The 15,882-nt window shown below is 44.2% G+C and overlaps 1 protein-coding gene across 1 annotated transcript in view; it reads right to left on the bottom strand.

The window, feature by feature from the left end:
• Positions 1-1,138: 1,138 nt before the first annotated feature.
• The window catches only part of LOC110497006 (interphotoreceptor matrix proteoglycan 2), a 36,195-nt gene continuing 21,451 nt past the window's right edge, over positions 1,139-15,882 (bottom strand). The window contains exons 7-15 of the mRNA XM_036951884.1: positions 15,341-15,542; positions 13,427-15,090; positions 12,931-13,150; positions 11,589-11,799; positions 11,280-11,468; positions 6,616-6,814; positions 5,371-5,450; positions 3,625-3,696; positions 1,139-2,671 (exon numbers count right to left, since the gene is read on the bottom strand). Coding sequence (XP_036807779.1) covers positions 3,663-3,696; positions 5,371-5,450; positions 6,616-6,814; positions 11,280-11,468; positions 11,589-11,799; positions 12,931-13,150; positions 13,427-15,090; positions 15,341-15,542 — 2,799 coding nt within the window. The 3' untranslated portion in view covers positions 1,139-2,671; positions 3,625-3,662. The remainder of the gene's footprint in view (positions 2,672-3,624; positions 3,697-5,370; positions 5,451-6,615; positions 6,815-11,279; positions 11,469-11,588; positions 11,800-12,930; positions 13,151-13,426; positions 15,091-15,340; positions 15,543-15,882) is intronic.

The raw sequence follows: 15,882 nt of genomic DNA, 5'->3' as shown, positions 1-15,882 counted from the left end.
TACAGCCCGACAGGATGCTCTCGATTGTGCATCTGTAGAAGTTTGTGAGTGCTTTTGGTGACAAGCCAAATTTCTTCAGCCTCCTGAGGTTGAAGAGGCGCTGCTGCGCCTTATTCATGATGCTGTCTGCGTGGGTGGATCAATTCAGTTTGTCCGTGATGTGTACGCCGAGGAACTTAAAACTTACTACCCTCTCCACTACTGTCCCGTCGATGTGGATAGGGGGGTGCTCCCTCTGCTGTTTCCTGAAGTCCACAATCATCTCCTTTGTTTTGTTGACGTTGAGTGTGAGGTTATTTTCCTGACACTACACTCTGAGGGCCCTCACCTCCTCCCTGTAGGCCGTCTCGTCGTTGTTGGTAATCAAGCCTACCACTGTAGTGTCGTCCGCAAACTTGATGATTGAGTTGGATGCATGCATGGCCACGCAGTCGTGGGTGAACAGGGAGTACAGGAGAGGGCTCAGAACGCACCCTTGTGGGGCCCCAGGGTTCTTGGGGCGGCCCGTCAGGAAGTCCAGTACCCAGTTGCACAGGGCGGGGTCGAGACCCAGGGTAGCTACACTGTTTGGTCATGTTTCCGGCCCTGGTTAAAAGCAGTGGTTCGTGCTTTCAGTTTCACGCGAATGCTGCCATCAATCCACGGTTTCTGGTTTGTGAATGTTTTAATCGTTGCAATGGGTACAACATCGTCAATGCACTTTCTAATGAACACGCTCACCGAATCAGCGTATCCGTCAATGTTGTTGTTGGACGCAATGCGGAACATATCCCAATCCACCTGATCGAAGCAGTCTTAAAGCGTGGAATCAGATTGGTTGGTTAGACATGTTTTGTCCAAGAACATGCACAACATTGGACTTTAATTACTGTAAGTCATTGTTACTTTAAATCATTGTAAGCCTCTACACTGAGTAAATATCTTTCTTAAGTGTGACCTTAGCTGTGTGGTAAGGTTACTTGTCACTCTGTATTTAAGTGAGCAGTCTGCCTGGCTGTGTCCAACGCAGGCAGACTGCCAATCTCAAAGATTACCTAAATGTCAACTTCATTCAGCATGGAGCGATCTGTGTGCCAAGAATGTTTGCACCTCAAATATACAGAGCAAAAGCAAAGGAATGTTATTGACATTGGCCACTTTACTTTCATCCCAGAACAAATCAATACTGTACAGCAACTCAATATTAGGAAGGTGTTCCTAATGTTTGGTATACTCAGTGTACAATGATATCAAGGCTTGATAAATATAGATTTGCTTGATAAAATGACATATGCATTATAATATTGTAAAAAATATTGCCATTTTATTACAAAAAGTGTCTGTGGGCTTTCAACCAGTAAGTCTAACATACACAACACAGATCATAACACCATTCTCTTGTTAATCTCTGAACTATGAGAAAACATAGAAAACACATCAACAGAGACAACGTACACATTTAACCCCTTTTTCAATGGGTCGAGGACATTTGGTTTATCAAAACATGTGGATGAAAACAGTCGACTCCTGATATATACAAAGGCTTGGGATTGTCATGGTTGCTTGGGATCGTCATGGATACGTGGACTAACCCAAAGCAGCAGATGTCAGATTTGAGAAATGAGAAAACTCAGAGAAACATGTCTTCATGGGCTATTGGCTATGGCCAAAAGGGGTTACTAACAATCACAATTCCAGTATATCAATCTATATTCATTCCAACAGTTAAATACACAATGAATTTATGTCTACACAATTGATTATCTACAACTTTTTGCCAAAATCATGTTCAAGTAATTACAGCAACCAGGATATTAGATCATTTCAGTGGAGGTTATATAGCGTTAGCCTGTGCCATCCAGTCAGTACCCACTGGGCACAGAAGTCAGTTCTACGTATAGTTTTGATTTACATTTGGTTGAGTTGTCAACTAACTTGAATTCAATGTGAAATCAACAAAAAATGTCATTGGATTTATGTTAAAAGTTAGGTGAACAAAATCTGAAATTCTCTTACGTTGATTTTCTACTCCAAACAGTTCAACTTCATCACATTGAATTTGGGGGTTGAAATTATGTGGAAACAAAATGGATTAAACCAGTAGTTAGTTTCCATGCAGGACAGTAGCCTTCCAGTGACATCCAGTGAACTTCAAGGGTCCTGCCAGCAGCCGCTTTACGTTTCAGGACACAGCACCACACAATGCTAACTGAAACCAAGTGAAGGCACTGAAGAAGACCATGATTAGGGAGAACAGAGCAGGAAGGGACCCACATGTCTAAACTAACTAAGGACACAACAATTGAAGTCTGTTTGTTGTTTGTTCACAGATTTGTGCAAGTAAGAGGTGCAAATGCAGCGAACCTTTTTGACAGTAACTGTATCTAGATGTTTGATGGCTAGCTGAGCAGGAGGCTAGCTCATAGGATAAGGTGATGGCTGTGATAACCGAAGAAAAAAATGAAACAACAAAAATCAAAGTATTTACAGTGCACTCCCCCTTTAGAAAAAGATCAGGTCATAGAAACAGAGTCAGTGACACGTTGCAACAGCACAACACATCACGCCTCATAGAGAAGATGTTCTTTCAATATCCATCCTCTTCATCTGGTCATCCTGCAGAGTCCATCAGAAGCACCATGGCAACAGAAGACACTTTCCTCTTTCTCAAGTCAAAGACAAAGGCATGTTTCTGAAAGGAAAGAGAGAAGGGAGTTTTACAGTTTAAATGTAGATAGTTTGTAATCTATCAGAAGGGAGTTTTACAGTTTAAATGTAGATAGTTTGTAATCTATCAGAAGGGAGTTTTACAGTTTAAATGTAGATAGTTTGTAATCTATCAGAAGGGAGTTTTACAGTTTAAATGTAGATAGTTTGTAATCTATCAGAAGGGAGTTTTACAGTTTAAATGTAGATAGTTTGTAATCTATCAGAAGGGAGTTTTACAGTTTAAATGTAGATAGTTTGTAATCTATCAGAAGGGAGTTTTACAGTTTAAATGTAGATAGTTTGTAATCTATCAGAAGGGAGTTTTACAGTTTAAATGTAGATAGTTTGTAATCTATCAGAAGGGAGTTTTACAGTTTAAATGTAGATAGTTTGTAATCTATCAGAAGGGAGTTTTACAGTTTAAATGTAGATAGTTTGTAATCTATCAGAAGTGAGGTTTACAGTTTAAATGTAGATAGTTTGTAATCTATCAGAAGGGAGTTTTACAGTTTAAATGTAGATAGTTTGTAATCTATCAGAAGGGAGTTTTACAGTTTAAATGTAGATAGTTTGTAATCTATCAGAAGGGAGTTTTACAGTTTAAATGTAGATAGTTTGTAATCTATCAGAAGGGAGTTTTACAGTTTAAATGTAGATAGTTTGTAATCTATCAGAAGGGAGTTTTACAATTTAAATGTAGATAGTTTGTAATCTATCAGAAGGGAGTTTTACAGTTTAAATGTAGATAGTTTGTAGCTATTAAACCCAGCTACGACAGCACACTATGGCTTACTACCATCTACAGACAATATCGCAACAACTACACATTGCCTATCGGAATCAATGACAATATAGTACAAAGTATATTTAAGACAAGCTAAGGTTAGGCCTATTCTATGACCATTCTAGACATGTCAGGAATCAAAAATAAAGTACCTTGAGGTTCACAGTGATCAGCTGGCTCTCCAGCATTCCTATGTTTCAGAGCTCGCTCTTCTGTCCAGCGCTCTGTCAGCACACACACAACAGGAGTAGATTAGATTCAGGCTTTTGACAGTGACCAAAGTGGCTCAAAAATGCACACAAACCACACTTTAGTACCCAACCTTTTTAAACCCTGGGGATGCCTGTCAACTTTAAAATGTTATTTTTCTGCCTCGAAGAGGGATGCTTGATGCGGCCTATGAACCATATCCAACCCCCTCCCTTCTCTTGGTCTGTTTGCCTCCTCTGACTGGCTCTACACAGGCCCAAAGACTATTATCCTTACTGGGTTTCCTTCCATCTGCCTTTCACAAAGACTCTGTCTATTCTCTTTGTACAGCAGACTGGCCGTAGTATCTCTAGATCAGAAGTGTACCTGAACTGACTGTCCTAGCTATCCCAGTTCTGACTGGCCCAACTCTTCTCCTTTTCCACTGTTTACAGCTGGGAAGGAATTTAACCAGTATCAGCGGCTTCCACCTGGTTACGTAACCCCGCACCTTAGAGGCTGCTGCCCCATATACATAGACTTGAAATTACTGGCCACTTTAATAATGGAACACTAGTCACTTAATAATGTTTACATATTTTTACTTTACTAATTTCATATGCTGTATTCTATTCTACTGTATTTTAGTCTATGTCACCCTGACATTGCTCATCCTAATATTTATATATTCCTTAATTCCATTCTTTTACTTTTAGATTTGTGTGTATTGTTGTTAATTGTTAGATACTACTGCACTGTTGGAAGCTAGAAACACAAGCATTTCACAACACCCGCAATAACATCTGCTCAACATGTGTATGTGACAAATAAAATGTGATTTGACTTGAGTATTTGGCCATCCTACAGTGGTGTTTTTGTCTGGAACTTAATACCTGGAACAGGTGAATGACGCCCCCACGGCCCCAGCTGCTTGTGTCTCTGTCTGACTTACTGAGCACTCTAGAACCGTCCATACTCTAGAACTTCCATACTCTAGAACCTTCCATACTCTAGAACATTCCATAGAAAGAGACAGACTATGGTCTGCATCTCAAATTGCACCCTATTCCTTATAAAGTGCACCACTATAGATCGGGGTCAAAAATAGTGCACTTTGTAGGGATAGTGTGCCATATGGGATGCAGACCATAAGTGAGCTGACACAAGGCCAGTGAAACAGAAACTCTACAACTGAATGTCTAAATAGCTCCACTAATGGTTTTGGAACAGGTAGTCTGGACTGGAGACGTTTCCTGTATAGAGGTTCTCATACTGTGTGAAGTGTGTATCCGACTCCAGTCACACCACTGGCAAACAGACAGGCCAGGCCAGACAGAAAGGCCTCCTGTAGTCTGCTGCGTTCTAGTCTGCTCTGTTCCCTTTCCAAGGTCTGGGGTGACCATGACCATACAGAGGACGTGTGTCCTGTCTTGTCCTCCCAGCCCCAAGGTAAGGAGAGATTTGACAGTCTGAACCCTGGCTCACCGCTCAGCACTACGCTGAAAGTACATAATCTCCAGCTAGCAGGAGGTTTAGTGTATCAGGTGGGCCAGCCTACTGTAGTCTGGCTATACACACGTCAATTGACTGACTGACTGACTGACAGACAGACAGATAGACAGACAGACAGACAGACAGACAGACAGACAGACAGACAGACAGACAGACAGACAGACAGACAGACAGACAGACAGACAGCAACAACTCACACTTGATGCTGCCGTACAAAGTCTGCAAACTGACGGTCTTTGGCACACAGCTCAATTATCCTTAGGCGGTCCTGAATTTGCTGTGAGAGAGAGAGAGACAATGAGAGAGAAAGAAAGAAAGAAAGAAAGAAAGAAAGAAAGAAAGAAAGAAGAGAAAGAAAGAGGGAGAGAGCGAGATGTGGGGGTAGAGAGAGAATAATGTGGGGGGAAAGAGTGAGTGAAAGAGAGAGAGGAGAGAGAGAAGAGAGAGAGGAGAGAGAGAGAGAGAGAGAGAGAGGGGGGGCAAGAGAGAGGGAGAGGGGAGAGAGAGAAGAAAGAGAGAGAGTGAAAGAGAGAGAGGGGAGAGAGAGAGAGAGAGAGAGAGAGAGAGAGAGAGAGGGGGGGGGGGCAAGAGAGAGAGAGAGGGGAGAGAGAGAAGAAAGAGAGAGAGTGAAAGAGAGAGAGGGGAGAGAGAGAGAGAGAGAGAGAGAGGGGAGAGAGAGAAGAGAGAGAGGGGAGAGAGAGAAGAAAGAGAGGTGAGAGAGTGAAAGAGAGAGAGGTAAGAGAGAGAGAAGAGAGAGAGTGAAAGAGAGAGAGGGGAGAGAGGTGTGAGAGAGAGCGAGAGAGAGAGAGAGAGAGAGAGAGAGAGAGAGAGAGAGAGAGAGAGAGTGAAAGAGAGAGAGGGGAGAGAGGTGTGTGTGAGAGAGAGAGAGAGAGAGAGAGAGAGAGGTAAGAGAGAGAAAGAGAGAGAGAGACAGAGAGGGAGAGAGAGAGAGAGAGACGGTTATGTAACATTAGGGGTTGATGTAAGGCCGATGGATTTGTGTTGGTTTCCGTACTGCCTGCCCAATGCTGGTGTCTGGACGAGCACTACTCTTCCACCATAAGCACTGAAGCTAAAGACTCAGGGTGAAAATAGAATCTCATACACACGTGTTACGGTGCCTTATTTAGACCTAAAGTTGATTGTTGATAAAGCTCTCTGGTTACACTTCATGTTACCTAGGTCCTATAACGCAATACTACATGTATGTATAATGTACTCCAGTGTATAATTACCAATTAGTACTAACAGTTTCACAGTACTTTACACTTTAGCTCTAACCTTCTTGTATATACTTGAAAAACATCTAACAACTTTAAGGTCCCTGGAATGTTCTGGAATGATCTTCCTAGAAATCCCCCAGGGAGCCAGTCTGTTGCCAACTGTCTGTCTCTCTCTTACAGTCCTCCCAGCAGTTTGCCACTCAGACAGCCTCTACGTACCTCTCTGGTGAGCTCGGAGTTGTCGTAGATTTGGAGTATCTCGTCACTGCAGAAGTCCACAGAGGGGTCTACGCTGCCCGTACTGTGGTGCAGCACGTCATCTTCGTACCGTCTGTAGTACTCTGCCGTGGCCACATCACTCTCATACATGGGGTTGAACTTGGTGGCTCTCTCTAAGGATGGCACACTGTCCCGATCTCTGTGAAACAGGTAGGAGAGGGGCATCGTTATTAAGAAGGCCCCTTTCAAGAAATGTAGAACTAAGAACAGATATAGCCCTTGGTTCACTTCAGACTTGACTGCCCTTGATCAGCACAAAAACATCCTGTGGCGCACTGCACTAGCTTTGAATAGTCTCCGCGATATGCAACTTTTCAGGGAAGTCAGGAACCAATATACACAGTCAGTTAGGAAAGCGAAGGCTATCTTTTTCAAACAGAAATGTGCATTGTGCAGCACTCCCCCCCCCCCCCCCCCCCCCCCCCCGCTTCTCCTTCACCCAAATCCAGACTTCTGATCTCCTGAAAGAGCTGTGAAATCTGGATCCCTACAAATCAGCTGGGATAGACAATCTGTACACCCTCTTTTCCTAAAATTATCAGCAGCCATTGTCGCAACCCCTATTACCAGTCTGTTCAACCTCTCCTTCGCATCGTCTGATATTCCTAAAGATTGGAAAGTGGCCTCGGTCATCCCCCTCTTCAAAGGGGGAGACACTCTAGACCCAAACTGTTACAGACCTATATCCATCCTGCCCTGCCTTTCTAAGGTCTTTGAAAGCCAAGTAAACAAACAGATCACCGACCACTTCGAATCCCACCGTACCTTCTCCGCTATGCAATCCGGTTTCCGAGCTGGTCACGGGTGCACCTCAGCCACGCTCAAGATCCTAAACGATATCATAACCACCATCGTTAAAAGACAGTACTGTGCAGCCGTCTTCATCGACCTGGCCAAGGCTTTCGACTCTGTCAATCACCGTGTTCTTATCGGCAGACTCAACAGCCTTGTTTTCTCTAATGACTGCCTCGCCTGGTTACTACTTCTCTGATAGAGTTCAGTGTATCAAATCTGAGGGCCTGTTGTCCGGACCTCTGGCAGTCTCTATGGGGGTGCCACAGGGTTCAATTCTCGGGCCGACTCTTTTCTCTGTACATATCAATGATGTCGCTCTTGCTGCGGGTGATTATTTGATCCACCTCTACGCAGACGACACCATTCTGTAGACATCTGGCCCTTCTTTTGACACTGTGTAAATAAACCTCCAAATAAGCTTCAATGCCATACAACTCTCCTTCCGTGGCCTTCAACTGCTCTTAAACTATAGTAAAACTAAATGCATGCTCTTCAACCGATCGCTGCCCGCACCCGCCCGCCCACCTAGTATCACTACTCTGGACGGTTCTGACTTAGAATATGTAGACAACTATAAATACCTAGGTGTCTGGCAAGACTGTAAACTCTCCTTCCAGACTCATATTAAGCATTTCCAATCCAAAATTCAATCTTGAATCGGCTCCCTATTTCGCAACAAAGCCTCCTTCACTCATGCTGCCAAACATACCCTCGTAAAACTGACTATCCGGCCGATCCTTGACTTTGACGATGTAATTTAAAAAATAGCCTCAAACACTCTACTCAGCAAATTGGATGCAGTCTATCACAGTGCCATCCGTTTTGTCACCAAAGCCCCATATCTACCCACCATTGTGACCTGTATGCTCTCTTTGGCTGGTCCTCGCTACATATTTGTCGCCAAACCCACTGGCTCCAGGTCATCTATAACTATTTTCTAGGTAAAGCTCCGCCTTATCTCAGCTCACTGGTCACCATAGCAGCACCCACCCATAGCACGTGCTCCAGCAGGTATATTTCACTGGTCATCCCCAAAGCCAACATCTACTTTGGTCACCTTTCCTTCCAGTTCTCTGCTGCCAATGACTGGAACGAATTGCAAAAATCACTGAAGTTGGAGACTTATTAACTTACTAACTTCAAGTATCGGCTGTCAATATCAATCTTACCGATTGCTGCAGCTGTACACAGCCCATCTATAAATAGCCCATCCAACCAACTACCTACCTCTTCCCCATATTTGTTTTTGTTTTTTTCTGCTCCTTTGCACACTAGTATTTCAACTTGCACATCCTCATCTGCACATTTATCATTCCATTGTTAATTGCTAAACTGTAATTACTTCGCCACTATGGCCTATTTATTGCCTTACCTCATTTGCACACACTGTATACAGATTTTCTATTGTGTTATTGACTGTACGTTTGTTTATCCCATGTGTAACTCTGTGATGTTGTTTTTGTCGCACTGCTTTGCTTTATCTTGGCCAGGTCACAGTGGTAAAGGAGAACTTGTTCTCAACTGGCCTACCTGGTTAAATAAAGGTGAAATAAAATACATTTTCTCTGGTGCAATAGAAAGGTGGCTGATGTCACACCACTGAGAATTATGTGTTCTGTCTACTTACCGGTAATAATGATGAACAATAACATTTCAGCCTGTACTTGCGGTGCGGCCAAGTGAGTCACACATACAAACACAAACACACCCACAGCCGTATGGGGTTGGCATGATACGTGATGACCTATGCCAGTGGGTGGGAAGTGACATTGTGTCCTGTCCAATCTAAACAGGATGTCAACCTGATATCAACCTACGCTGGCATGCAACACACATGATGTTATTCTGTTGTACTGGCCTCTCTCTCTCTCTCTCTCTCTCTCTCTCACTCTCTCTCTCTCTCTCGCTCAACCCTCTCTGTCTTTATTTCTCTCCCTCTCTCTTTATTTCTCTCTCTCTGTTTCTCTCACTCTCTCTTTATTTCTCTCTCTCTCCCATTCTCTCTTTCTCTCTTTCTCTCAACCCTCTCTCTCTTTATTTCTCTCTCTTTTTTATCTCTCCCTCTGTCTTTGTCTCTCTTTATTTCTCTCCCTCTCTATATATATTTTTCTCTCCCTCTCTCTTTATTTCTCTCTCCATCAGATACAGTCTTTACATTATACAGTACGCCATGTTCCATGAGCTAAACACTCATATGAGAAACACACTGAACTGGTCAGGAGTCCAAACTAGCAGTCTGTGGACAGTTTATTGGTAACAGTGGGAGACTGCAGGGCGGGGCTGTTAGAAGGGCCCATGGTGCTAACATGGGCATTGGCCCAAGGTCTATCTGTCGAGACCAGGCCTTGTGTCACTAGAAGCAGGCAGGCTAAACTCAGGACAGCTGCCGAGGCACATACTGATTCATAAAACAATCACACACACATTCACACACACCTACACAGGCATGCACACACACACACACACACACACACACACACACACACACACACACACACACACACACACACACACACACACACACACACACACACACACACACACACACACACACACACACATACTGTTGATCCTGCAACTCGGGGCTTCTAAATACAATCAGCACTGTTTTGATACTTCTCAATAAACATGTCCTGATTGGTTAATCAAAAACAACATAGCTGCCAAGGAAGTCTGAGACGCTAATCACGCTTCTCTCAGACAGATTCTCGGTCAAGCACCCCGTTAACAATGCACAAAGCTTCACTTAACCAAAACATTTTAGGACAACCATCTACATTTATTGTCTGTCTACACACCAGTATAGTATTTCTTAACCCAATTAAGTACTTCTACATACAGTACCAGTGAACATTTTGGACAAACCTACTCATTCTAGGGTTTTTCTTTATTTGTACTATTTTCTACATTGTAGAATAATAGTGAAGACATCAAAACTATGAAATAACACACATGGAATCATGTAGTAACCAAAAAACTTTTAAATAAGTCCAAATATATTTTATATTTGAGGTTCTTCAAAGTAGCCACCATTTGAATTGATGATAGCTTTTCACGCCATTGAAGCATAGAGGAGGAGGTGTGATGGTGCTTTGCTGGTGACACTGTCAGTGATTTATTTAGAATTCAAGGCACACTTAACCAGCATGGCTACCACAGCATTCTGCAGTGATACGCCATCCTCTCTGGTTTGCACTTGGGACTGACCAAGAAGGAGAGTGATGGAGTGCAGCATCAGATGACATCAGATTACCTGGCCTCCACAATCACCCGACCTCAACCCAATTGAGATGGTTTGGGATGAATTGGACCCCAGAGTGAAGGAAAAGCAGCCAACAAGTGCTCAGCATATATGGTGAACTCCTTCAAGGCTGTTGGAAAAGCATTCCAGGTGAAGCTGGTTGAGACAATGCCAAGAGTGTGCAAAGCTGTCATCAAGGCAAAGGGTGACTATTTGAAGAATCTCAAATATAAAACATATTTTGATTTGTTTAACACTTTTGATTACTACATGATTCCATATGTGTTATTTCATAGTGTTCATGTCTTCACTACTATTTTTCAATGTAGAAAATAGTAAAAATAAAGAAAAACTCTTTAATAAGTAGGTGTGTCCAAACTTTTGAATGCTACTGCAGTTATTAGGCAAGAGAAGCCAAAATATTATCAGATAACATTACTCTACAAGCAACACTGCAGTGATATCTTAAATAACCATTACACATCGTAATCCATCTGTAAATACAAGAGGTCAGGTAAATAATCAGATTTACTCCTTCTCCCTCTGGGTTTATGAGTCTGCTGCTTACCGTAGAGGATCCTCTGAATCCTCTTTGTCATAACCGTCCCTCAGAGTCCTGGCCAGGAAGAAGATTGCCCCTGAGGCCACCAATAGGAATCCAGCCACCGACGCTATGGCGATGCCCACCACCAGAGGTTCTGACACATACTCCTCACAGTGTTCCCCGCGGTACCACCAATTCTCTCCTACACGACATCTAGAACCACACTGAACAGCATTAGAACCACATGCATCTCAAACACACACATACACATACACACACATAACCCTATAGTGAATTCATCATGTCAGTGTCCTTAACTAAACTCCCACCCACCTGCAGATGGCTCCCTTGCCGGGGATGACATCACACTTCCCATCGTTGAGACAGAAGTCCTCCTGCAGGTCACAGATACTCTGGCACGGCAGTCCGTCCACGCTGAAGTAACCCGCGTCACACACACACTCCGCCTCCCCGGACCAGCGGTTCACCGTGCACATCGAATACTCATTACACGCTTGGAACTTGCAGGGGTTTGCCTGGTTGCCTGGCAACGACAAAGAAAACATAAACAAACGTGTTTTGTGTGACCTCAGTTCTACCATCTGAGAACCTGGTGACTCAGGAATGGTGGTTTGACTGTGCTGGTGATGGTGGTTAAAGCCCACTAATTCTAAAATAACACATAAATACACCACAGAAAATATATGTTAGAATGTTTCAGACTTTAGTCGTAAATTGGCTGATGATGACGTGCCCAGAGCACTTTAGTTGTCACTATCGGAACATTCTAGAAAAGAGCAAAGTATTCTAACCCTAACTCTGGCTCCAACCTTAACTCTCTACCTCTAACCTTAACCCTTAACAAATACCTTTGTCTTTTTCTAATCCGATGCCCTGTGGAGACCTTACATGATGTGACATGATTAAGCATCAGTGTTACAGTAGATGATTATGATTGGCTCAGACAGATTACAACACAGATTATACTGTAACGACCCAGCCGGCCTAATAGAATAACACCATGGTGACTCATCCTCATTATGACACATACTGTACAGTACTGTTGCTGGTCACATTGTACATCTGCCCAGACGAGGGTTGCAAAATTCCCAGGTTTTCCAGAAGACCTGGTTGGAGGATTCTGGATTTCCTGCTTAATCCCTCCTGATTCCTGGAATCCTCCAACCGGGATTTTGGTAAATCCAGGGAATTTATTGAAAGTTCCCAGAATTTTGCAACCCTAGCCCAAACAGAAGTGTCAACCACATGAGCTCACCATCCCCGGGACCACAGTATCAAAGCCATTGACACATTGAGATCATTATGTTATTTTCGTGGGCTCTTTGAGTTACAAAGTGTTGAGAAAACAACTTGATTCATAACTAGAGAGTCATCTCACTTCAATGACTCAATACTGCAATCTCCTGCTGATGTGTTAATGTGAGAAGTTTGGGTTAGGTCAGCATGCCATTGCTTCTGTTGTCGACTTTCATATCTTTCACGATCCAATAATGAAACCTCAGCTACAGAAGATCATCCACCAAACGGACATTGCTGTCAGGAAATGCTTCACAACAATGAGTCCTTGTTGACATGATTTCATGCATTTCCTACTCTCACTGCAGAATAACATCACTCAAGACTCAAGTATCACTTGTTTGTAGCTGAGGTTTACCTGATTCCACATCCAGTGAGTATTTGTCTATGGAGAGGTTCATGGTTTGGAAGGCTGAGTTAGCGAAGTCCTCTAGGATAAGGTAGACAGTGTTGGTGACCCCCCGAGAGACGGGCTTCCCGAACTTCATCCTGCTGTTCACCACGATGCTGCCGTTACGGAAATTCAGGATCTCCAGGTTCTGGAAGTTGCTGAGGTTGGACTGCAAGTAAGGGACGAGCTACAGACGAGAAAGAGACATTGTTACTTTATGCTTCCCAAAACACCAAGATATACTGTATCCCACGGGTCCTGTATGACTTGTGACAAATCCAATAACAATGGAAACAGTTCATTAGAAAGTTATACTACAGAATCCATTATATGCAACATATTACAATATTCACAGCAATGAAAACGGTAAAATGAACTTGAGAAGGCCATCTACGCATACTGAACATTAATTTATGGCCCCCATACCCCAATGTTATTGCCGATAATCCCATATATCCTTTACCAGTTCGAGGAACCTCTGCTCCAGCGCTTTGTACTCTGTGGAACTCTTGTTGAAGAGATCCTCAGAGAACATCATGTTGGTCACCCTCAGGCTGAAGAACACCATCAGATCCTTGCCAGGGCTCTTTGCCATGGCGATGCTGCCCACGTCTGATCCATGGGCGATGCTGGAGTACCCGCTGCTGTCCCCGTCCATGTGACCCGTTCCGTCATACACGTTGAAGGTGAGGTCAATTTCCGACATGGGGGAGTCTGGTGCGGGGTCTCCAACCGCTTGGATTGAAGTGCCGACTTCTAGTTCGTATGTGTCGTGAGCTGGGGAAGGGGGTGCTAGCGCCATGCTAACATCTCCTTCTTCAATGCTAACATCTGACTCTTCTGCTGCCTCAAGCAGGTTTTCTGTGGGTCTGAATGTGGGCTGGAAGAATGGAGGTAGGATTGTTGGGGCAATTTCAGGTGTCTCAGAGATTTCAATGTCACCATATGGTGCTATTTCTGTGGTGGCTGGATGGTGTGTGGCTTCCTCCTCTTCTGGTACAGAGTCAGATATACGAGAGAAGGGAGATTCCTTCTCGGGGGATAAGATGCTATGAGACTCTATGACTTCCGGGGCTGCTGTACCTGCAGCCACAACAAAGATTTGATCTTCAGCTAGGTCCTCCTCTGAGATGTCAAGGGCTGGGAGTACTGTGGCCAAGGGCCCTGCGACCTCCGCCCCCTGTTCCTCCAAGATCTCCACCTCTCCATCTTCATCCTCAGGATCGGGCACCAAGGGTAAAGGTCTGTCGGTGAAGGCTTCGATCTCTGGTGGTTCGGAGGTGATCATATCGAAGATGGACTCCTTGACTGTGAACAGCTCCATGTCTATGAAGGTAGGTGACTCTGTGACTGTGGGGAGTTCAACCTCTATTGGACTGGTTGGCTCCGACAGCTCCTCAACAGAACCATGGGTCTCAGTTGCTGGCCCTTCCAACACCAGGGCCTCAGTGGTGTAAAACTGAGGATAGGGATAATCAGTGACTGGTGCTATGATGGTGAATGGTTCGCTTGGGTAATAATCGTCATAAATCCCAGAGGCCTCCAGCGTCTGTATGGAGAGCTCCACGGTCAGGGTCTCTGCGGTCCAGAACACAGGGGCTTCAGCGGTGGTCGTGTAGTCAGGTCGGGTACTAATGTCTTGGGTCACAGGCAGTCTGTCCAAGAAAGGATGTTGTGGCTCTTCTTCAACTGGGGCAGATTCTGGATGGGACTCAAAAGGACCCATATCCTCTGGAGATTCAGTCAGGACAGATTCGGTGATCTCTTCCCCCTTCTCCTCCTCCTTCTTCTCTCCCTCCTTCGGTTCCACTTCTGGATCTGGTAAATGCACCTCCCACACCACAGAATCCTCCTCCTCCTCTATGTGGTCTGTCTCCTCAGTTGTCACGGGAAACCATGGGAGGACGTCAGCCCCTTGGTCATCCCCAGAGAAGCCGGAGCCAGAGCCAACATCCAAATCTGGGTTTACTCTGGGAGGTGCCGGGACCGGGGCCTCTGTGGTCTGTGGTTGTGAAGGGGAGGAGGTAGAGGAGCCTCCAGCACCGACCACACCATCCCCACCGGGAGTATCAGAGTCTTGCTGAGTGTTGCTGAGAAGAAATCCCTCTTCTTCAATATTTCCATTATCTAGAAAAACAGGAAAACACATGCTTTGTTACTGGAACACGGAATCTCCCTTCTCTTCAGTGAAGGGAAACAGAGTGAAAACAGAATAGAGGAGAATCCATGATATTAACAATGGATAAATGGTTTCAAAACTCTATTAAATCAGATTTGAATGTGTTTTTTTGTGTTTTGTGTTACTGTGTGGTTGACAGTATACAAGGTGATGTGAATGTGGTCTCGTGATTTAGGAAGTAGAAACAGGACTGCTCACTCTCTGCAGGGACAGCAGTGGTGCTGGGTGGCAAGGTGGTTTCATCCAGAACGAACACATCATTTTCACTGGCCACGACGCTCCCGGAGCCTTTCAAAGGGTCCACAGGAAACAGGAAATCATCCTTCTTCAGGAAGATGTCGCTGACATCCAAGTCTTGGCCAGGAGCATCTGGTGGTTTCTCAGCAGCCAGAACATTGTCCTGACACACCAGGAAGAAAAGACAAAGGTCGATAAAAGTGCACTGACATTATTCTTACATTCTACTAACGTTAGAGAAATGTACGTCTAGTAACTCACACTTAAATGAACGTCCGTGTGTATTGTTGTCTACCTTTAGCCCAAAGGGGAGGCTGGCAGACATAGAAAATGCCAACAATATACCTAGATTAGGCTGGCTAGAGGAAAGATAATCCTAAATCTATACGGGAATTGCCCGGATGATACACCTGGGCTGGTCATGCCCCAAGGATGGACACACGCAACTACAGTACATAGACTTACATAAACCTACACCACCCATGCATACATAAATGCAAAAA

Source organism: Oncorhynchus mykiss, chromosome 18 (genome assembly GCF_013265735.2).
Source record: "Oncorhynchus mykiss isolate Arlee chromosome 18, USDA_OmykA_1.1, whole genome shotgun sequence".
In the NCBI taxonomy this organism is placed as follows: domain Eukaryota; kingdom Metazoa; phylum Chordata; class Actinopteri; order Salmoniformes; family Salmonidae; genus Oncorhynchus; species Oncorhynchus mykiss.
The sequence above is the reverse complement of the archived record's forward strand: the minus strand, read 5'-3'. Positions and strand labels throughout refer to the sequence as shown.